General features: G+C 33.2%; 1 protein-coding gene across 8 annotated transcripts in view; it reads left to right on the forward strand.

Annotated features, from left to right (window-relative positions):
• The window catches only part of LOC135688683 (uncharacterized), a 160,771-nt gene that overhangs the window by 59,354 nt on the left and 78,711 nt on the right, over positions 1-22,706 (forward strand). For 3 of the 8 annotated variants that reach the window (XR_016145023.1, XR_016145022.1, XM_089114389.1), the window contains exons 1-3: positions 11,257-11,557; positions 12,556-12,602; positions 17,535-17,583. The exons of 1 other annotated variant lie outside the window; for it this stretch is intronic. Coding sequence is in view for 4 of the 7 variants with exons in the window: in XM_089114389.1 (XP_088970515.1) it covers positions 17,569-17,583 (15 nt within the window). In the remaining 3 variants the exon portion in view is untranslated. Of the gene's footprint in view, positions 1-11,256; positions 11,558-12,555; positions 12,603-17,534; positions 17,584-22,706 lie in introns of those variants that run through there. 4 more of the 8 variants (XR_016145024.1, XM_089114392.1, XM_089114390.1 and 1 more) reach the window with 3 other exon arrangements.

Genomic DNA, 22,706 nt, shown 5'->3' on the forward strand with positions numbered 1-22,706 from the left:
AAATGTCTAAATTTTATACGATTTCAACAACTCTCTTTTTGGCCACCTTTGAGTATCAAGCTGTAAGTTTAACTAAGAGGGGCACACTGAATTCTGAAAGTTTGTTGGAAATGTCTAATTTTTATACGTTTTCAACAACTCTCTAATTGTCTACGATTGAGTATCAAGCTATTAGTTTAACTAAGAAGGACTCTGTAAGTTTGTTGAAAATGTCTAAATTTTATACGATTTCAACAACTCTCTATCTGGCCACCATTGAGTATTAAGCTGTAAGTTGATATAGGAAGGGCACACTGAATTCTGAAAGTTTGTTGAAAATGTCTAATTTTTATACGATTTCAACAACTCTCTATTTGGGCGCCATTCAGTATCAAGCTGTAAGTTGATATAGGAAGGGCACACTGAATTCCTAAAGTTTGTTGAAAATGTCTAATTTTTATACGATTTCAACAACTCTCTATTTGGCCACCTTTGATTATCAAGCTATCAGTTTAACTAAGAGGGGCACACTGAATTCTGAAACTTTGTTGAAAATGTCTAAATTTTATACGCTTTCAACAACTCTCCATTTGGCTACCATTTAGTATCAACCTATCAGTTAAACTCGGAAGGGCACGCTGAATTAAGAAAGTTTGTTGAAAATGTCTAAATTTTATACGATTTCAACAACTCTCTAGTTGGCCACTATTGAGTATCAAGCTATAAATTTAACTAAGAGGGGCAAACTGAATACTGAAAGTTTGTTGAAAATGTCTAAATTTTATACGATTTCATCAACTCTCTATTTGGGCACCATTGAGTATCAAGCTGTAAGTTGATATAGGAAGGGCACACTGAATTCTGAAAGTTTGTTGGAAATGTCTAAATTTTATACGATTTTAACAACTCTCTTTTTGGCCACCTTTGAGTATCAAGCTGTAAGTTTAACTAAGAGGGGCACACTGAATTCTGAAAGTTTGTTGGAAATGTCTAATTTTTATACGTTTTCAACAACTCTCTAATTGTCTACGATTGAGTATCAAGCTATTAGTTTAACTAAGAAGGACTCTGTAAGTTTGTTGAAAATGTCTAAATTTTATACGATTTCAACAACTCTCTAGTTGGCCACTATTGAATATCAAGCTATAAATTTAACTAAGAGGGGCAAACTGAATACTGAAAGTTTGTTGAAAAAGTCTAAATTTTATACGATTTCAACAACTTTCTATTTGGCTATGATTGAGTATGAAGCTACAAATTTAACTAAGAGGGCACACTGTATTCTGGAAGTTTGTTGAAAATGTCTAAATTTTATACGATTTCAACAACTTTCTATTTGGCTATGATTGAGTATGAAGCTACAAATTTAACTAAGAGGGCACACTGTATTCTGGAAGTTTGTTGAAAATGTCTAAATTTTATACGATTTCAACAACTCTCTAGTTGGCCACTATTGAGTATCAAGCTATAAATTTAACTAAGAGGGGCAAACTGAATACTGAAAGTTTGTTGAAAATGTCTAAATTTTATACGATTTCAACAACTTTCTATTTGGCTATGATTGAGTATGAAGCTACAAATTTAACTAAGAGGGCACACTGTATTCTGGAAGTTTGTTGAAAATGTCTAAATTTTATACGATTTCAACAACTTTCTATTTGGCTATGATTGAGTATGAAGCTACAAATTTTACTAAGAGGGCACACTGTATTCTGGGAGTTTGTTGAAAATGTCTAAATTTTATACGATTTCAACAACTCTCTAGTTGGCCACTATTGAGTATCAAGCTATAAATTTAACTAAGAGGGGCAAACTGAATACTGAAAGTTTGTTGAAAATGTCTAAATTTTATACGATTTCAACAACTTTCTATTTGGCTATGATTGAGTATGAAGCTACAAATTTAACTAAGAGGGCACACTGTATTCTGGAAGTTTGTTGAAAATGTCTAAATTTTATACGATTTCAACAACTCTCTAGTTGGTTACGATTGAGTATCAAGGTATCAGTTGAACTAAGAAGGGCACACTGAAATAGGAAAGTTTGTTGAAAATGTCTAATTTTTATACGATTTCAACAACTCTCTATTTGGCCACCTTTGATTCTCAAGCTATCAGTTAACTAAGAGGGGCACACTGAATTCTGAAAGTTTGTTGAAAATGTCTAAATTTTATACGATTTCAACAACTCTCTAGTTGGCCACTATTGGGTATCAAGCTATAAATTTAACTAAGAGGGGCAAACTGAATACTGAAAGTTTGTTGAAAATGTCTAATTTTTATACGATTTCAACAACTCTCCATTTGGCTACCATTTAGTATCAAGCTATAAGTTAAACTCGGAAGGGCACGCTGAATTAAGAAAGTTTGTTGAAAATGTCTAAATTTTATACGATTTCAACAACTCTCTAGTTGGCCACTATTGGGTATCAAGCTATAAATTTAACTAAGAGGGGCAAACTGAATACTGAAAGTTTGTTGAAAATGTCTAAATTTTATACGATTTCAACAACTTTCTATTTGGCTATGATTGAGTATGAAGCTACAAATTTAACTAGGAGGGCACACTGTATTCTGGAAGTTTGTTGAAAATGTCTAAATTTTATACGATTTCAACAACTCTCTAGTTGGTTACGATTGAGTATCAAGGTATCAGTTGAACTAAGAAGGGCACACTGAAATAGGAAAGTTTGTTGAAAATGTCTAATTTTTATACGATTTCAACAACTCTCTATTTGGCCACCTTTGATTATCAAGCTATCAGTTTAACTAAGAGGGGCACACTGAATTCTGAAAGTTTGTTGAAAATGTCTAAATTTTATACGATTTCATCAACTCTCTATTTGGGCACCATTGAGTATCAAGCTGTAAGTTTATCTAAGAAGGGCACACTCAATTCGGAAAGTGTGTTGAAAATGTCTAAATTTTATACGATTTCAACAACTCTCTATTTGGCTATGTCTGAGTATCAAGCTATAAGTTTATCTTAGTATGGCACACTGAATTCTGAAAGTTTGTTGAAAATGTCTAAATTCTATACGATTTCAACAACTCTCTAGTTGGCCACTATTGAGTATCAAGCTATAAATTTAACTAAGACGGGCAAACTGAATACTGGAAGTTTGTTGAAAATGTCTAAATTTTATACGATTTCAACAACTCTCTATTTGGCCACCTCTGAGTATCAAGCTATAAATTTAACTAAGACGGGCAAACTGAATACTGGAAGTTTGTTGAAAATGTCTAAATTTTATACGATTTCAACAACTCTCTAGTTGGTTACGATTGAGTATCAAGGTATCAGTTGAACTAAGAAGGGCACACTGAAATAGGAAAGTTTGTTGAAAATGTCTAATTTTTATACGATTTCAACAACTCTCTATTTGGCCACCTTTGATTATCAAGCTATCAGTTTAACTAAGAGGGGCACACTGAATTCTGAAAGTTTGTTGAAAATGTCTAAATTTTATACGATTTCATCAACTCTCTATTTGGGCACCATTGAGTATCAAGCTGTAAGTTTATCTAAGAAGGGCACACTCAATTCGGAAAGTGTGTTGAAAATGTCTAAATTTTATACGATTTCAACAACTCTCTATTTGGCTATGTCTGAGTATCAAGCTATAAGTTTATCTTAGTAGGGCACACTGAATTCTGAAAGTTTGTTGAAAATGTCTAATTTTTATACGATTTCAACAACTCTCTATTTGGCCACCTATGAGTATCAAGCTATAAGTTTAACTAAGAGGGGCACACTGAATTCTGAAAGTTTGTTGGAAATGTCTAAATTTTATACGATTTCACCAACTCTCTATTTCGCCACCATCGAGTATCAAGCTATAAGTTCAACTAAGAGGGGCACATTGAATCCTGAAAGTTTGTTGAAAATGCCTAATTTTTATACAATTTCAACTACTCTCTATTTGGCCACCTTTGAGTATCAAGCTATAAGTTTAACTAAGAGGGGCACACTGAATTCTGAAAGTTTGTTGAAAATGTCTAAATTTTATACGATTTCAACGACTCTCTAGTTGGCCACTATTGAGCATCAAGCTATAAGTCTAACTAAGAGGGGCGCACTGAATTCTGAAAGTTTGTTGAAAATGTCTAAATTTTATACGATTTCAACAACTTTCTATTTGGCTATGATTCAGTATGAAGCTGCAAATTTAACTAAGAGGCCACACTGTATTCTGGAAGTTTGTTGAAAATGTCTAAATTTTATACGATTTCACCAACTCTCTTTTTCGCCACTATTGAGTATCAAGCTATAAGTTTAACTAAGAGGGGCACACTGAATTCTGAAAGTTTGTTGAAAATGTCTAAATTTTATACGATTTCAACAACTCTCTAGTTGGCCACTATTGAGTATCAAGCTATAAGTATAGCTAAGAGGGGCACACTGAATTCTGAAAGTTGGTTTAAAATGTCTAAATTTTATACGATTTCAACAACTCTCTAGTTGGCCACTATTGAGTATCAAGCTATAAGTTTAACTAAAAGGGGCACACTGAATTCTGAAAGTTTGTTGAAAATGTCTAAATTTTATACGATTTCAACAACTCTCTATTTGGTTACGATTGAGTATCAAGGTATCAGTTGAACTAAGAAGGGCACACTGAAATAGGAAAGTTTGTTGAAAATGTCTAATTTTTATACGATTTCAACAACTCTCTATTTGGCCACCTTTGATTATCAAGCTATCAGTTTAACTAAGAGGGGCACACTGAATTGTGAAAGTTTGTTGAAAATGTCTAAATTTTATACGATTTCAACAACTCTCCATTTGGCTACCATTTAGTATCAAGCTATAAGTTAAACTCGGAAGGGCACGCTGAATTAAGAAAGTTTGTTGAAAATGTCTAAATTTTATACGATTTCAACAACTCTCTATTTGGTTACGATTGAGTATCAAGGTATTAGTTGAACTAAGAAGGGCACACTGAAATAGGAAAGTTTGTTGAAAATGTCTAATTTTTATACCATTTCAACAACTCTCTATTTGGCCACCTTCGATTATCAAGCTATAAATTTAACTAAGAGGGGCAAACTGAATGCTGAAAGTTTGTTGAAAATGTCTAAATTTTATACGATTTCAACAACTTTCTATTTGGCTATGATTGAGTATGAAGCTACAAATTTAACTAAGAGGGCACACTGTATTCTGGAAGTTTGTTGAAAATGTCTAAATTTTATACGATTTCAACAACTCTCTATTTGGTTACGATTGAGTATCAAGGTATCAGTTGAACTAAGAAGGGCCCACTGAAATAGGAAAGTTTGTTGAAAATGTCTAATTTTTATACGATTTCAACAACTCTCTATTTGGCTATGTTTGAGTATCAAGCTATAAGTTTATCTTAGCAGGGCACACTGAATTCTGATAGTTTGTTGATAATGTCTAATTTTTATACGATTTCAACAACTCTCTATTTCGCCACCTTTGAGTATCAAGCTATAAGTTTAACTAAGAGGGGCACACTGAATTCTGAAAGTTTGTTGGAAATGTCTAAATTTTATACGATTTCAACAACTCTCTAGTTGGCCACTATTGAGTATCAAGCTATAAGTTTAACTAAAAGGGGCACACTGAATTCTGAAAGTTTGTTGAAAATGTCTAAATTTTATACGATTTCACCAACTCTCTATTTCGCCACCATTGAGTATCAAGCTATAAGTTTAACTAAGACGGGCACACTGAATCCTGAAAGTTTGTTGAAAATGCCTAATTTTTATACAATTTCAACAACTCTCTATTTGGCCACCTTTGAGTATCAAGCTATAAGTTTAACTAAGAGGGGCACACTGAATTCTGAAAGTTTGTTGAAAATGTCTAAATTTTATACGATTTCAACAACTCTCTAGTTGGTCACTATTGAGTATCAAGCTATAAGTTTAACTAAGAGGGGCACACTGAATTCTGAAAGTTTGTTGAAAATGTCTAAAATTTATACGATTTCAACAACTCTCTAGTTGGTCACTATTGAGTATCAAGCTATAAGTTTAACTAAGAGGGGCACACTGAATCCTGAAAGTTTGTTGAAAATGCCTAATTTTTATACAATTTCAACAACTCTCTATTTGGTCACTATTGAGTATCAAGCTATAAGTTTAACTAAGAGGGGCACACTGAATTCTGAAAGTTTGTTGAAAATGTCTAAATTTTATACGATTTCAACGACTCTCTAGTTGGCCACTATTGAGCATTAAGCTATAAGTTTAACTAAGAGGGGCGCACTGAATTCTGAAAGCTTGTTGAAAATGTCTAAATTTTATACGATTTCAACAACTTTCTATTTGGCTATGATTGAATATGAAGCTACAAATTTAACTAAGAGGGCACACTGTATTCTGGAAGTTTGTTGAAAATGTCTAAATTTTATACGATTTCAACAACTCTCTATTTGGTTACGATTGAGTATCAAGGTATCAGTTGAACTAAGAAGGGCACACTGAAATAGGAAAGTTTGTTGAAAATGTCTAATTTTTATACGATTTCAACAACTCTCTATTTGGCCACCTTTGATTATCAAGCTATCAGTTTAACTAAGAGGGGCACACTGAATTCTGAAAGTTTGTTGAAAATGGCTAAATTTTATACGATTTCAACAACTCTCCATTTGGCTACCATTTAGTATCAACCTATAAGTTAAACTCGGAAGGGCACGCTGAATTAAGAAAGTTTGTTGAAAATGTCTAAATTTTATTCGATTTCAACAACTCTCTAGTTGGCCACTATTGAGTATCAAGCTATAAATTTAACTAAGAGGGGCAAACTGAATACTGAAAGTTTGTTGACAATGTCTAAATTTTATACGATTTCAACAACTCTCTATTTGGCAACCTTTGATTATCAAGCTATCAGATTAACTAAGAGGGGCACACTGAATTCTGAAAGTTTGTTGAAAATGTCTAAATTTTATACGATTTCATCAACTCTCTATTTGGGCACCATTGAGTATCAAGCTGTAAGTTTATCTAAGAAGGGCACACTGAATTCGGAAAGTTTGTTGAAAATGTCTAAATTTTATACGTTTTCAACAACTCTCTATTTGGGCACCATTGAGTATCAAGCTGTAAGTTGATATAGGAAGGGCACACTGAATTCTGAAAGTTTGTTGGAAATGTCTAAATTTTATACGATTTCAACAACTCTCTTTTTGGCCACCTTTGAGTATCAAGCTATAAGTTTAACTTAGAAGGGCACACTGAATTCTGAATGTTTGTTGAAAATGTCTAAATTTTATACGATTTCAACAACTCTCTATTTGGGCACCATTGAGTATCAAGCTATAATTTTAACTAAGAGGGGCACACTGAATTCTGAAAGTTTGTTGAAAATGTCTAAATTTTATACGATTTCAACGACTCTCTAGTTGGCCACTATTGAGCATTAAGCTATAAGTTTAACTAAGAGGGGCGCACTGAATTCTGAAAGTTTGTTGAAAATGTCTAAATTTTATACGATTTCAACAACTTTCTATTTGGCTATGATTGAGTATGAAGCTACAAATTTAACTAAGAGGGCACACTGTATTCTGGAAGTTTGTTGAAAATGTCTAAATTTTATACGATTTCAACAACTCTCTATTTGGTTACGATTGAGTATCAAGGTATCAGTTGAACTAAGAAGGGCACACTGAAATAGGAAAGTTTGTTGAAAATGTCTAATTTTTATACGATTTCAACAACTCTCTATTTGGCCACCTTTGATTATCAAGCTATCAGTTTAACTAAGACGGGCACACTGAATCCTGAAAGTTTGTTGAAAATGCCTAATTTTTATACAATTTCAACAACTCTCTATTTGGCCACCTTTGAGTATCAAGCTATAAGTTTAACTAAGAGGGGCACACTGAATCCTGAAAGTTTGTTGAAAATGCCTAATTTTTATACAATTTCAACAACTCTCTATTTGGTCACTATTGAGTATCAAGCTATAAGTTTAACTAAGAGGGGCACACTGAATTCTGAAAGTTTGTTGAAAATGTCTAAATTTTATACGATTTCAACAACTCTCTAGTTGGTTACGATTGAGTATCAAGGTATCAGTTGAACTAAGAAGGGCACACTGAAATAGGAAAGTTTGTTGAAAATGTCTAATTTTTATACGATTTCAACAACTCTCTATTTGGCAACCTTTGATTATCAAGCTATCAGTTTAACTAAGAGGGGCACACTGAATTCTGAAAGTTTGTTGAAAATGTCTAAAATTTATACGATTTCATCAACTCTCTATTTGGGCACCAATGAGTATCAAGCTGTAAGTTTATCTAAGAAGGGCACACTCAATTCGGAAAGTTTGTTGAAAATGTCTAAATTTTATACGATTTCAACAACTCTCTATTTGGCTATGTTTGAGTATTGAGCTTTAAGTTGAACTAAGAAGGTCACACTGAATTCGGAAAGTTTGTTAAATTTTGAACTGTTTGTTAATTGATTATTGGCAAAAAGGAAGTATCTTAACACAAAATCTTTGACTTTGCAAGTTATACTGGCCTGGATATACTTCAATGTTGCCGTAAGGCTTTTCCATTCAAATCAAATGGTAACTGTTCATGTCCATAAAGGGTTACTTTCAGTAGCTCTTTTTTGAAAGATTTAATATACCATGAGTCAACAATATCGCATGAACAATGTTGAGAAGATCACGTCTATTTAAATCATAAGTATTGCAGAGCAGAAAATAGTGCTCCGTGTCCTCAACACTATTATTTGTTGGGCATAAAGGGTTCAAAGAATCCCTAAAATTATCTTTGAATTTATGAAAATTTAGCTTACTGAGTCCAACCCGTAGCTGTGTTAGGACGGATAAGTCTTTTGGATCATAAATACGATAGACCGGCTTTGGGGCTGGGCGGTTAATTGACAGTAAATTTTTCATGAAAAGATTCACAGAGCTGGATAGTCTAATTTCAGGGTCGAGCCTTCCCCATTCCAATAAGCAGTTTAGATAGAAGCTTGATTTGAAACCTAGCGTTATTGCACGTATTTGCCCATTTGTAGCACGTCTGCAAAGATCATAGCAGGCCTCTTGTAGATGAGGATGTATATATATATATATAACAAAATGTATATTTCTACTAAGTCTATAAATTTATTCATATTATTTTGGGTATCAGACTGTTGAATTCGTTAGCAAAAGACTGCCATAACAAATCATCTCAACCTATAAATTCTATATTGCAAATAGGTGCTGTTGAATAAGAATTGGGGAAACAAGGATTCATTGGCTTTATGCCCCTTTTTCAGACCTTTAAGCTATACCCTCGTATTTATGAACAACTTCTCTTTTATAACGTATGGAGGACATTAAAAAATGGAGTAAATCTTTATATTTATGCCATATGGTTGAAAATATATAGTGCTCTATACTGACCGGGTGTTTTGGAGAAGTAGTTTAAACCCCACGGCAATTTTTGTCCAGTTTAATTTCTAGGGCGCTGGACGTTCGCCCCGACTCAGTTGCCCCATTGGCGAAAACAGCCAACACCACGAGAAGGCGGGGATGAGCTGCAGAGGAGAGGCTATATGTTGCGCTAGGCATTTCTCACTGTTTACTGTGAGACCTATATCACTCTGCCTTGAAGGCCAAAAAAAGGTTCCTCGTCGGGGGCTAGCCAACGAAGGTATCCCTTTGTCTCCTAGGAATACCCTCTATCTGACAAGCGTTGTGTGCAACGTCAATAGACGGAGACCGGCACCACAAGTCAGAGTACAGGCTAGCCCCCACCATATCCCTTTGTCTCCTTCGGGATACCATTCTGACAGTGTTGTGTGCGACGTCAATAGACGGAGACCGGCACCACTTATCAGAAGGAGGAACTGAAGGCTCATTGGCGCCATTCAGTTTTATATGTGGCAGAGGGATTGTTTGAAACTAACCAATAAAAATGAACTATATTAAAATAACAATATGGGATCCTGTCAATCATGCTGGCTTGTTGTTCTTATCAACCAATCATATCATTGTAAAGAGGGTGAGGCAAGAATGCTTTGCCATGAAAGACCGCCAAAACAGAGACCTTCGAAAAGCCCGCCAAATTTCGTTGAACAGAGTCCCGCCATGATATTTTGAAGATTTATTTTCTGTGAAATCCTTGGTTTCTGTAATTCTGTAACTCAGTGATTCTGTAAACTCTTACCAATAAACGGAAAATGAGGTAAAGAACGTTTATTCTCTTCTTGGACATTGATTTATTTATCTCTTTAAAGGTGAAATTTGAATTCCTGATCTATCTGCTTCTTGTTGTCGCTAAACACAAAGCTTGTGTTGTAATCAAACATGGCCGACAATTTAAGCCAATGCATTGAAGCCCCCCGGTAGAAGGGCAGGGTTGCAGCTTATACAGTTGCTTCGCTTTTGTATTTGTAAATATCACTTTCACCCCAATGCCATATGTATCCAGCAATAAAGAACAGCCTAAAGCAATTCGCGATAACAAAGTTTCGCGAAATTAGAACCATAATTAGGTATTATTGTTTCGTATTATGAAAGTCTAGTATAAAACAGATTTGAAACTTATAGAAAGACTACGATGGATAACAGTTTGTAAATCAGATTGTTTTACTGATTGACTGTTGCACGAATACCCTAAACATGGAACCAAGCAATGTTTTGAATTTTATTTGGCCTTTGTATCTTATTGATCATAATTAAATTTCCAAGATAAAGATTTTTAAATAGAATGCCTTGTAAAATATCTATTCTAAGGACGGCCAGAATATGCATCTAATATTGAAAACATCGACAAGATCCTAGGCAATTATCGCTAGCTGTTCTTAATAATTATGACCCAAGGACACATTAAAGGCACTTATCTTTAGTGGCACCTGTTTTTAGGGGTACTCTAACAAAAACTCTATAAGTATAAAAAGCTCGTTTAAGGGACAACATAACAAAGTTTCCATTGAGATTAAAAAGGCTATTTCTGTAAGCCTAGCTTGAACGATGTAGATAGCACTTTCTAGCTTCGTGGTAGGCATTGCCACCACCTAGGTTATCTATAGAGCTTTTGGAGGCCCTGTTGTAAAACGTGCGAGTTCGAGATTGTAAAGATCAAATTGTTATTGATGCTCTGCATGGTTATGGCCAAATTTTGGGTCAGGTTCATCGACTGTTTAACTATTCGAGTAGCTTACCTAATGTACGTATCCTAAGGCAGAATTGTTTATTTGCAAATAAAGATCAAATTGAATCGTCATGCAATAGATGATTATTGAATCGTCATGCTATAGATGTTCTTTTGATGGCTAGAACATACCACAGGCTGTTCCAAGGAGAGTATAGGGGGGGGGGGAGGTAAAATTTAAATTTGAAACTGGTGACACGATTTATTTTTTCCTCTGAATTTTTAATGTTCCCCGATTTTAGAGTTTAAACAGAATCCAGTTTCGAAGTTTCGTAAAAATTATATTTCCTCCACATCGAATGTCTTTTTTACCTATAATTTGAGGCCCCACTGATCTCAAAACAGTGTGCGGATTTCAAGCTGCAGCCTCGTTTCCGGTATAAATATGTCGAATGAAAATGGCGGTCGTCCACATGGATCAACAACCAATTAAAACATTATTTCAAGGTAAGGAAAACAAAATATTATCACGGTTTTGTTTGAAAAAGCTTTCTATAAAAAGCAGTTCTTTTTCAGATGAAGGTTTAAAAAACCCCTAGCTTTATTTGTATGAGCCAGCAAATAACGAAAAGCAAGGCTCAGTCTCTGTAATGTGGGGCAAATGCATTCGCTAGATCATTTCAGTGTGGCTAACTTTGCGTGCGGAAACTTGAATTTTCACACAAAATTTTGATTTTCAAAATTGTTCTGTAGGAGGCACCTTAGAATGTGCTTAAAGAATGGCCATTAACAGTATCTATTATAGACACCCGCACCAGTTCAATAGGGATCATAGATGAGGCTTTTCCAAGAAAACTTCCTCTGAAACAATGTCATTCAGAAAACCACGAGATTTCTTGTCCTAGGGGTCTGCATAACTTTGGTACAAAGCACATTGAATAAAAATTTAATTGCACAATTTATGCAACCAGTGGGCTTCAAATGATTTCATGATCTTCTTTGCTTTACATTCATCAAAAGCACTTTTAACGGTGTTCACAATGTATTTTCACGCATTTAAAGGGTTTTCAAGCGAAAAAGAATTTTTATAAAGTTTTTGAATTCTTGAACTTTTATGAAACGTCTGTGGTCACAGATATTTTTGAAAAATTACTCATGTTCTTCTTTCGAAATATGATCTAGAAATTCATCAAAAAAATTTCTAATGGTTTTGATAATGTATTTTTACACATTTCAAGATTTCTCAAATGACAATAAAATTTTGCAAAATTTTTGGATTCTATTTATTTTTCTAAACAGGTCAGCAGTCACAGCTATATTTAAAAATGTTTGTGCTTCTTTATTTGAAAATATTTAATAGAAAACTCCCAAGAAGTGCTGTTAAGAACATATCATGAGGCTAATTTGGTTGTTTGGAGTGAAAGTTTTACCTTTATCAAACATTGCAATATCTTTAATCTTTTTGCAGGTCATAGTTTTTTAATGTTGATGAATTTTTTTTTCAGACATCACTTGGAAGATAACAGAAATGTCTTGAGAAAGCTAAATGGAGGTATTTTTTAGTTTTTTCTTACTTTAAGACCATGAACTTTATTTAGAAGTTTTTCAAATTTTTGAAGCTCTTTCACAAATTCACTGTCAGAAACATTTTCAAATGACTTGGTGCTTTGTTCCAAATTTTTCCTAGCAGTTTATCAAGAGCACTTCTAATGGTGTTTGGAATGTATTTTAACTCATTTGAAGGTGTTTGAAGTGAAAATTTTTTTGTCACAGATTCTATGAAAAATTTCTTAGTTCCTTTTTCAAAATATTGTTTTTTTTATTTTGGTATCCGTCATTCCATTGGCTAACAATTTCATTCAATGAATTCAAACTATTTTTTTAGTTACATTCAAAATTGGATTCTAGGTAATAAATTGTACGCTTTCATCCAAGGATTTTAAAATCGTTAATGAATTATACACTTGGTTAATGTTATCTTTTTGTTGAAGCAATCAGAGAATTTTTAGTAGTTTTCTTATTTTGGTAGCTGTCATTCTAGATTTAGGACACTTAGCTACCAATTTCTTTAAGAGAATTTCAAATATTTTTTAATCAGATCCAAAATTGTGTTAGTATGTAATGAATTGTGCTCTAGTTTAATTTTATCCCATCCTTCAAGTAGTCAGGGAAGATTTAGGGGTTTCATTTTTTGGTATCTGATATTCTTAAAATAAGACAATTGGTTACTAATTTCATACAGTGAATTTTTTTAATTAGATTCAAATTTGCATTCTACCTAGTGAATTGTGAGGTGGTTTAATCTTATCCTGTCCTACAAGCAGTCAGATAATTTTTAGGGGTACCTGTCATACTTAAAATAAGACCATTATGTACAAACACCATGGTACACTCTCCTATGCCAAAAAGCCGAAAACGGTCTATCTTGTGGGACTGAATACGTTGTGAATCTGAGTTGGTTTCAACATCACTGCTATTTTTCAAAGCATCTTGAACATTTAGTAGTTCAGACATTTTGCCTTACTTTTAATGAATGTTTCATTAATTTTCATGCAAATAATACTTTGACAATTATCATGTAAGTAAGGTCAGAGAAAGAACTTATATTGGACAATTAAAGAACTATCCCTTAAACAGAGAGCATTGTATTCAATAGGACCCTGTTCTAATTTATCACAAATAGTCTAGTGGTTGATTTTAAAATAGACTTCCTTGGATAATAAAGCCAACAATGATGTTAAATTACTTTTCTAAGGTCTAATTTCTGTTCACACCTGCAAAGTATATTCCAGTACAAGGGGAAGTTGTTACCTGTTTGAAGGCTTTAGTATAGGGGTCTTAACTGGAACTTTACTCTAGAAAGTCAGAATTTCAGGAGATCTCAAGAGACATGTTTGAATTGGCAAACTGAAACCAGTGAGAACCAAACCCCCCATTACAATGTTTCAATGTAGGGTGCCCGAATGACGAGAATGATTACTAGAAAATCGATTAAAACCATCAAATAGCATTCTGCCTGTGGACATTAATTCTAAGAGTAAGGTTGTATTGAAAGGTAGAACAATTGCATCAATGATTGCATTTTCCAGCGAACTAGGATCAGTAAAATTCGAAAATTTATCCGCCTTCTGCGGTAACTATGGTGCCGCCTCAGGTATTATCTTTCTTGGACTTGTTTACTGTGACACGAACAATAATGTGCAAACTACCATATTATTAAATGACGTCTTTTTATTACTCAGAAAAGTTTAGAATATTGAGAATATAGAAATATCACGGAAAGATCTACAAAGAACTTTCTTCATTTATGTCTTTGTTTTTTAGGGACATTTTATTATAAAAGCGAGTAACCCACATGAAATATTAATCCATAATCTCTGAATAGATGCTCTTTCTTGTTTATTAAATTCATGTCCTTTCATAATCTAAATGTTTGTGCAACTGGGATTCCATGTTTTCTTTTCGATTGCCTAACCTCCTTGTCAGAAGGTCAAGTCCCTCCGTCGGGGAATTTCTAGCGCCACCACTGCCCTGAGACCCCTAGCACTAAACCCCAGTTCGGAGTCCATAATGTGTATTGCCGGTATGAAAATGAAAGTTTTTAATGATAAAAGCATATGGCTCTACGGGGCTGACTTTATCATACTTTTTTATACAACAAAGGAAAATTACAAAAATAAATGTTAAAACGTTTTCATTCCAAAAACTCTCAGCCAAGTACGAGATAAAAAGTCCTTGAAGGCTTTACAATACTTTTACTGAATTTTTTACCTCAAAAGAACAAGCAACGAACGCTTTCGCTTCGATCAATGACATGCCGATCTTTCCTTTGCTCGGCTTAAACCCCCCCCCCCCCCCACCAACACCACACTGTAACAGGAATAGCCTCCTCTAATATGATTGGACAATTTAGTATCCGTAGTCTCGTTTTCGTGTTTAATTAAATGAATGAACCTATCATATTTTCTTAGCCCTTAATCATCTTTTGTTTGTATATTATTATTTAAGTGACTTATTTTACATGAAAAGGGAGTTGTTGCCGAAATGGCAAAAGCGTAACAAGAGCGTCTTTTTATGCATCTCGATTCTTTGAGGGAAACCTCTCACAACACCTTCTCAGTGCTGGCTTTGTGCCTGCTCCAAACTTTCAAAGTTTGTCTAGAATTCAAGAATTCTTATTGAGCCACTCTGAAGGAGCGTTAAGAGATGCTTCCTCACTGCATATCTGTATTGGAATACACCTCTGAAGAAAATGCAATAATCTGCAAAGTACATTTACAACGAAGCTCATATCTCGTTAGGAGTACATTAAATGCCAAAAAATTCAGTGCCAAAAGTTTCGGTTTCCTAGATATTTTTTAAGTCTCTGTGTAAATCTCGATGAGAACCAGAATGAAGAGCCAGTATAGGCGCTGGTTCAACCCATAGACTCGAATTTCTTGGATGCAGAGGGCAAAAGAAAAGAAAGTGAAGATGAGCTGCATACCTCGTAAGTTTATGTCAAAGGAGATGAAAAAAATGAAAATTGATACGCAAACAACATAAAAGATTATTTTTTTGCCATTTCGGAAGTTTAACGAAGTCAAACTAGATTTTTCTAGCGTTTGAAGATTTCGTTTGAAGAAAAAATTCCCGTTTCAAAATAATTCAGTGGGATTAATTTTTGATTGCCCTCAAACCACTCGATTTGTTTCAATATTCATGTTTTTCTTCCACGGAAGAGATTTACCTTCCCATCATGCTCGGGCACAGAGAGGTTATAGAGGCCCCTGGTGTAAAAAAGGGGAAGTGCGGATCACTTGCGAGCAAAAAGCGAGCAGAAAATCTGGTAGCCTGTGCTCCAGACCCTATCTGGCAATTACGCCCCTAAGATTTGCTTAAGATACATTTCAGAACGATTTCTCGCAGTAGTTTCGAGACGTTAAATGGTCGTCAATTATCCGACAAAAGCCCTAATTTTCTGACAAGATCGCTGATTGGGTGGGGGGGGGGGGGGGGAATACCCTCCATAATTTCTGGCACTGAGGGATATTATTCAAACCAGCAACAGAAACAAATTAATTTCCAGCATGAAATTTGTCCCAAAAAATTTTCCAGACGACAGTTTGCAATTTTTCTCTACTTTTTTAACATTTTTCTCATTTCAACATACCAAACAAATTACTTTAGAAATTCATGGTCCCAAGAAGGGGTTTTGTTTTACAATTGTTTCTGTTTTCCGTTTGAATTTTGAAAATCCACTGGTTACAGGAAATTACTGGAAAACAATTTTTTCTCGCAGGAGGTTTTTGTCAAATACGACGGCTATAGTCTTTAACGGAGATAACGTCTTTGATTCTAATTTTGTATTCATGTATCCCCTGCTTTTCTTCACCATCCCAGTTTTACTTTATTGAAGAATTTTGGTATCAAATATTCCATTCTCTTTTCACAGGGCACATTATATCTATAAATGAATAGCCATCTGTAATTGTGTATCTTTAAAATAAACTTTGCCGAAATTCTTGACCCAAAAAAGTAGTCTGAGCACCCCTTACTAAGTATAATACGAGCATCGTCTCCCTTTTGGTAAAAGAGGCCCAATAATTGTAATTAAAAGCTCTTTGCTGATCACCAGCAAAGGTTTCTGGCTTGATAACCCTTTCAATAAAAGTTTTTTAAAAAGTCATTTCATATTCTCTTGCATAAAAAAGGGGAAAAAGGTAGCCACCTAACAATTCCTAAAATGCACTTAGCACCAAGCATTGAGTTGGTTGCGCTAGGCTTTCGCATATTGAACCTTCCTGAAACCATTCGATTTTGTTATTAATTTCTACCTGTTTATGTTGCGTAAGCTTTACTTTTAACTGAGCTCATGAACTAAACTCCCCCCTCCCCCCTGGCCCTCCAATTATGTCTACCCTGCTACGTGGTATTGACTTTACTGTATTTCCATTATCCTTGTAAAAACTATGGTTTTCAGCATGCTACATAGTCCTTAAGAATTCGATTTTCAAATAGCCCCTGGACCTGAAACCTTTGAGAAATGGAACACGTGATGGAAGTCTTTGTTCTGAGTCTTCATCATTCCTGTAAAATAATGGGTAATATATTATTAATGCATTAAAACTATTGGCTTTTGGTGTCAATATATAATGTGTATCTCAATTAGCCATATTCTTAGAAAAGCATTTTACACTACTGACTGTGTGATTCTGCTGTAAAAGTTAGAAGCATATGGCACCTGAGAACAAAGAATCCCTGAGAACAGAGAACAAAGAATACCCTGACTGGGGTCTTGTTCCAAGTTTTTAAAACTACAACCAGAAATAAAATGCCTGCCCTTTTTTCTCCAACTTTCTGGGTGTTTGTCCAAAAGGGACCACCGTTGGCAAATAGAGAAGGAGAGTCACATGGCACATTACAGAAAACAATTCAAACCCCAGCCCAGATATCAAAACCCTTTTTCTTCGTAAAAACTCTCAAAATATGAATTCTGTTGCAGATCAAAATACATGGTTACGGAGAGTTGTGTATGAATGACGAGGAGCATGGTAAGTGCTATTTTGTTCACTTTTTAAGAAAATACCTGCTTTGTCTTCCTAATCTAAACATTTGATTCTATTCTTTTTATTTTTCTTTTTTAATACTTTAGAGCATTATTTTTTGTTCTGCCCCCGTCCTCTTTTCGTTAAATTAATCCTTGATTATCTTCTTTTGAAAGTCCTTCTTTAAATCCATTAAATCTTTTTATTTTTCTTTTTTTCTCTTCAATACTTTAGAGCATTATTTGTTGTGCTGCCCCCGTCCTCTTTTCGTTAAATAAATCCTTGATAATCCCCACTTTAAACTCCTTCTTTAAATCCATTAAATCTTTTTTTTCTTTTTTTCTCTTTGATACTTTAGACCATTATTTGTTGTGCTGCCCCCGTCCTCTTTTCGTTAAATTAATCCTTGATAATCCTCACTTAAAACTCCTTCTTTCAATCCATTAAATCTTTTTATTTTTCTTTTTTTCTCTTTGATACTTTAGAGCATTATTTGTTGTGCTGCCCCCGTCCTCTTTTCGTTAAATTAATCCTTGATTTTTTCACTTGAAACTCTTTCTTTAAATCCATTAAATCTTTTTATTTTTCTTTTTTTCTCTTTGATACTTTAGAGCATTATTTGTTATGCTGCCCCTGTCCTCTTTTCGTTAAATTAATCCTTGATAATCCTCACTTAAAACTCCTTCTTTAAATCCATTAAATCTTTTTTTTCTTTTTTTTCTCTTTGATACTTTAGAGCATTATTTATTTGTTCTGCCCCCGTCCTCTTTTCGTTAAATTAATCCTTGATAATCCTCACTTAAAACTCCTTCTTTCAATCCATTAAATCTTTTTATTTTTCTTTTTTCTCTTTGATACTTTATAGCATTATTTATTTGTTCTGCCCCCGTCCTCTTTTCGTTAAATTAATCCTTGATAATCCTCACTTAAAACTCCTTCTTTCAATCCATTAAATCTTTTTATTTTATTTTTTTCTCTTTGATACTTTAGAGCATTATTTATTTGTTCTGCCCCCGTCCTCTTTTCGTTAAATTAATCCTTGATAATCCTCACTTAAAACTCCTTCTTTTAATCCATTAAATCTTTTTATTTTTCTTTTTTTCTCTTTGATACTTTAGAGCATTATTTGTTGTTCTGCCCCCGTCCTCTTTTCGTTAAATTAATCCTTGATAATCCTCACTTAAAACTCCTTCTTTCAATCCATTAAATCTTTTTATTTTTCTTTTTTCTCTTTGATACTTTATAGCATTATTCATTTGTTCTGCCCCCGTCCTCTTTTCGTTAAATTAATCCTTGATAATCCTCACTTAAAACTCCTTCTTTCAATCCATTAAATCTTTTTATTTTATTTTTTTCTCTTTGATACTTTAGAGCATTATTTATTTGTTCTGCCCCCGTCCTCTTTTCGTTAAATTAATCCTTGATAATCCTCACTTAAAACTCCCTCTTTCAATCCATTAAATCTTTTTATTTTTCTTTTTTTCTCTTTAATACTTTAGAGCATTATTTGTTGTGCTGCCCCCGTCCTCTTTTCGTTAAATTAATCCTTGATAATCCTCACTTAAAACTCCCTCTTTCAATCCATTAAATCTTTTTATTTTTCTTTTTTTCTCTTTAATACTTTAGAGCATTATTTATTTGTTCTGCCCCCGTCCTCTTTTCGTTAAATCAATCCTTGATAATCCTCACTTAAAACTCCCTCTTTCAATCCATTAAATCTTTTTATTTTTCTTTTTTTCTCTTTAATACTTTAGAGCATTATTTATTTGTTCTGCCCCCGTCCTCTTTTCGTTAAATTAATCCTTGATAATCCTCACTTAAAAATCCTTCTTTCAATCCATTAAATCTTTTTATTTTTCTTTTTTCCTCTGTAATACTTTAGAGCATTATTTGTTGTGCTGCCCCCGTCCTCTTTTCGTTAAATTAATCCTTGATAATCCTCACTTAAAACTCCTTCTTTCAATCCATTAAATCTTTTTATTTTTCTTTTTTTCTCCTTAATACTTTAGAGCATTATTTGTTGTTCTGCCCCCGTCCTCTTTTCGTTAAATTAATCCTTGATAATCCTCACTTAAAACTCCTTCTTTTAATCCATTAAATCTTTTTATTTTTCTTTTTTTCTCTTTAATACTTTAGAGCATTATTTGTTGTTCTGCCCTCGTCCTCTTTTCGTTAAATTAATCCTTGATAATCCTCACTTAAAACTCCTTCTTTTAATCCATTAAATCTATTTATTTTTTTTTTTCCTTTTGATACTTTAGAGCATTATTTATTTGTTCTGCCCCCGTCCTCTTTTCGTTAAATTAATCCTTGATAATCCTCACTTAAAACTCCTTCTTTTAATCCATTAAATCTTTTTATTTTTCTTTTTTTCTCTTTAATACTTTAGAGCATTATTTGTTGTTCTGCCCCCGTCCTCTTTTCGTTAAATTAATCCTTGATAATCCTCACTTAAAACTCCTTCTTTTAATCCATTAAATCTTTTTATTTTTCTTTTTTTCTCTTTGATACTTTAGAGCATTATTTATTTGTTCTGCCCCCGTCCTCTTTTCGTTAAATTAATCCTTGATAATCCTCACTTAAAACTCCTTCTTTTAATCCATTAAATCTTTTTATTTTTCTTTTTTTCTCTTTAATACTTTAGAGCATTATTTCTTGTGCTGCCCCCGTCCTCTTTTCGTTAAATTAATCCTTGATAATCCTCACTTAAAACTCCTTCTTTTAATCCATTAAATCTTTTTATTTTTCTTTTTTTCTCTTTGATACTTTAGAGCATCATTTGTTGTTCTGCCCCCGTCCTCTTTTCGTTAAATTAATCCTTGATAATCCTCACTTAAAACTCCTTCTTTTAATCCATTAAATCTTTTTATTTTTCTTTTTTTCTCTTTGATACTTTAGAGCATTATTTGTTGTGCTGCCCCCGTCCTCTTTTCGTTAAATTAATCCTTGATAATCCTCACTTAAAACTCCCTCTTTCAATCCATTAAATCTTTTTATTTTTCTTTTTTTTTCATTAATATTTTAGAGCATTATTTGTTGTTCTGCCCCCGTCCTCTTTTCGTTAAATTAATCCTTGATAATCCTCACTTAAAACTCCTTCTTTTAATCCATTAAATCTTTTTATTTTTCTTTTTTTCTCTTTGATACTTTAGAGCATTATTTATTTGTTCTGCCCCCGTCCTCTTTTCGTTAAATTAATCCTTGATAATCCTCACTTAAAACTCCTTCTTTTAATCCATTAAATCTTTTTATTTTTCTTTTTTTCTCTTTAATACTTTAGAGCATTATTTGTTGTTCTGCCCCCGTCCTCTTTTCGTTAAATTAATCCTTGATAATCCTCACTTGAAACTCCTTCTTTTAATCCATTCAATCTTTTATTTTTCTTTTTTTCTTTTCAATACTTTAGAGCATTATTTGTTGTTCTGCCCCCGTCCTCTTTTCGTTAAATTAATCCTTGATAATCCTCACTTGAAACTCCTTCTTTTAATCCATTAAATCTTTTTATTTTTCTTTTTTTCTCTTTAATACTTTAGAGCATTATTTGTTGTGCTGCCCCCGTCCTCTTTTCGTTAAATTAATCCTTGATAATCCTCACTTGAAACTCCTTCTTTCAATCCATTAAATCTTTTTATTTTTCTTTTTTTCTCTTTAAAACTTTAGAGCATTATTTGTTGTTCTGCTCCCGTCCTCTTTTCGTTAAATTAATCCGTGATAATCCTCACTTGAAACTCCTTCTTTCAATCCATTAAATCTTTTTATTTTTCTTTTTTTCTCTTTAAAACTTTAGAGCATTATTTGTTGTTCTGCCCCTGTCCTCTTTTCGTTAAATTAATCCTTGATAATCCTCACTTGAAACTCCTTCTTTCAATCCATTAAATCTTTTTATTTTTCTTTTTTTCTCTTTAATACTTTAGAGCATTATTTGTTGTTCTGCCCCTGTCCTCTTTTTGTTAAATTAATCCTTGATAATCCTCACTTGAAACTCCTTCTTTCAATCCATTAAATCTTTTTATTTTTCTTTTTTTCTCTTTAATACTTTAGAGCATTATTTGTTGTTCTGCCCCTGTCCTCTTTTTGTTAAATTAATCCTTGATAATCCTCACTTGAAACTCCTTCTTTCAATCCATTAAATCTTTTTATTTTTCTTTTTTTCTCTTTAAAACTTTAGAGCATTATTTGTTGTTCTGCTCCCGTCCTCTTTTCGTTAAATTAATCCGTGATAATCCTCACTTGAAACTCCTTCTTTCAATCCATTAAATCTTTTTATTTTTCTTTTTTTCTCTTTAAAACTTTAGAGCATTATTTGTTGTTCTGCCCCTGTCCTCTTTTCGTTAAATTAATCCTTGATAATCCTCACTTGAAACTCCTTCTTTCAATCCATTAAATCTTTTTATTTTTCTTTTTTTCTCTTTAATACTTTAGAGCATTATTTGTTGTTCTGCCCCTGTCCTCTTTTCGTTAAATTAATCCTTGATAATCCTCACTTGAAACTCCTTCTTTCAATCCATTAAATCTTTTTATTTTTCTTTTTTTCTCTTTAATACTTTAGAGCATTATTTGTTCTGCCCCCGTCCTCTTTTCGTTACATTAATCCTTGATAATCCTCACTTGAAACTCCTTCTTTCAATCCATTAAATCTTTTTATTTTTCTTTTTTTCTCTTTAATACTTTAGAGCATTATTTGTTGTTCTGCCCCTGTCCTCTTTTTGTTAAATTAATCCTTGATAATCCTCACTTGAAACTCCTTCTTTCAATCCATTAAATCTTTTTATTTTTCTTTTTTTCTCTTTAATACTTTAGAGCATTATTTGTTGTTCTGCCCCTGTCCTCTTTTTGTTAAATTAATCCTTGATAATCCTCACTTGAAACTCCTTCTTTCAATCCATTAAATCTTTTTATTTTTCTTTTTTTCTCTTTAATACTTTAGAGCATTATTTGTTGTTCTGCCCCTGTCCTCTTTTTGTTAAATTAATCCTTGATAATCCTCACTTGAAACTCCTTCTTTCAATCCATTAAATCTTTTTATTTTTCTTTTTTTCTCTTTAATACTTTAGAGCATTATTTGTTGTTCTGCCCCTGTCCTCTTTTTGTTAAATTAATCCTTGATAATCCTCACTTGAAACTCCTTC

This window comes from Rhopilema esculentum, chromosome 20, assembly GCF_057945365.1.
Source record: "Rhopilema esculentum isolate cy_ngs chromosome 20, ASM5794536v1, whole genome shotgun sequence".
Classification (NCBI taxonomy): domain Eukaryota; kingdom Metazoa; phylum Cnidaria; class Scyphozoa; order Rhizostomeae; family Rhizostomatidae; genus Rhopilema; species Rhopilema esculentum.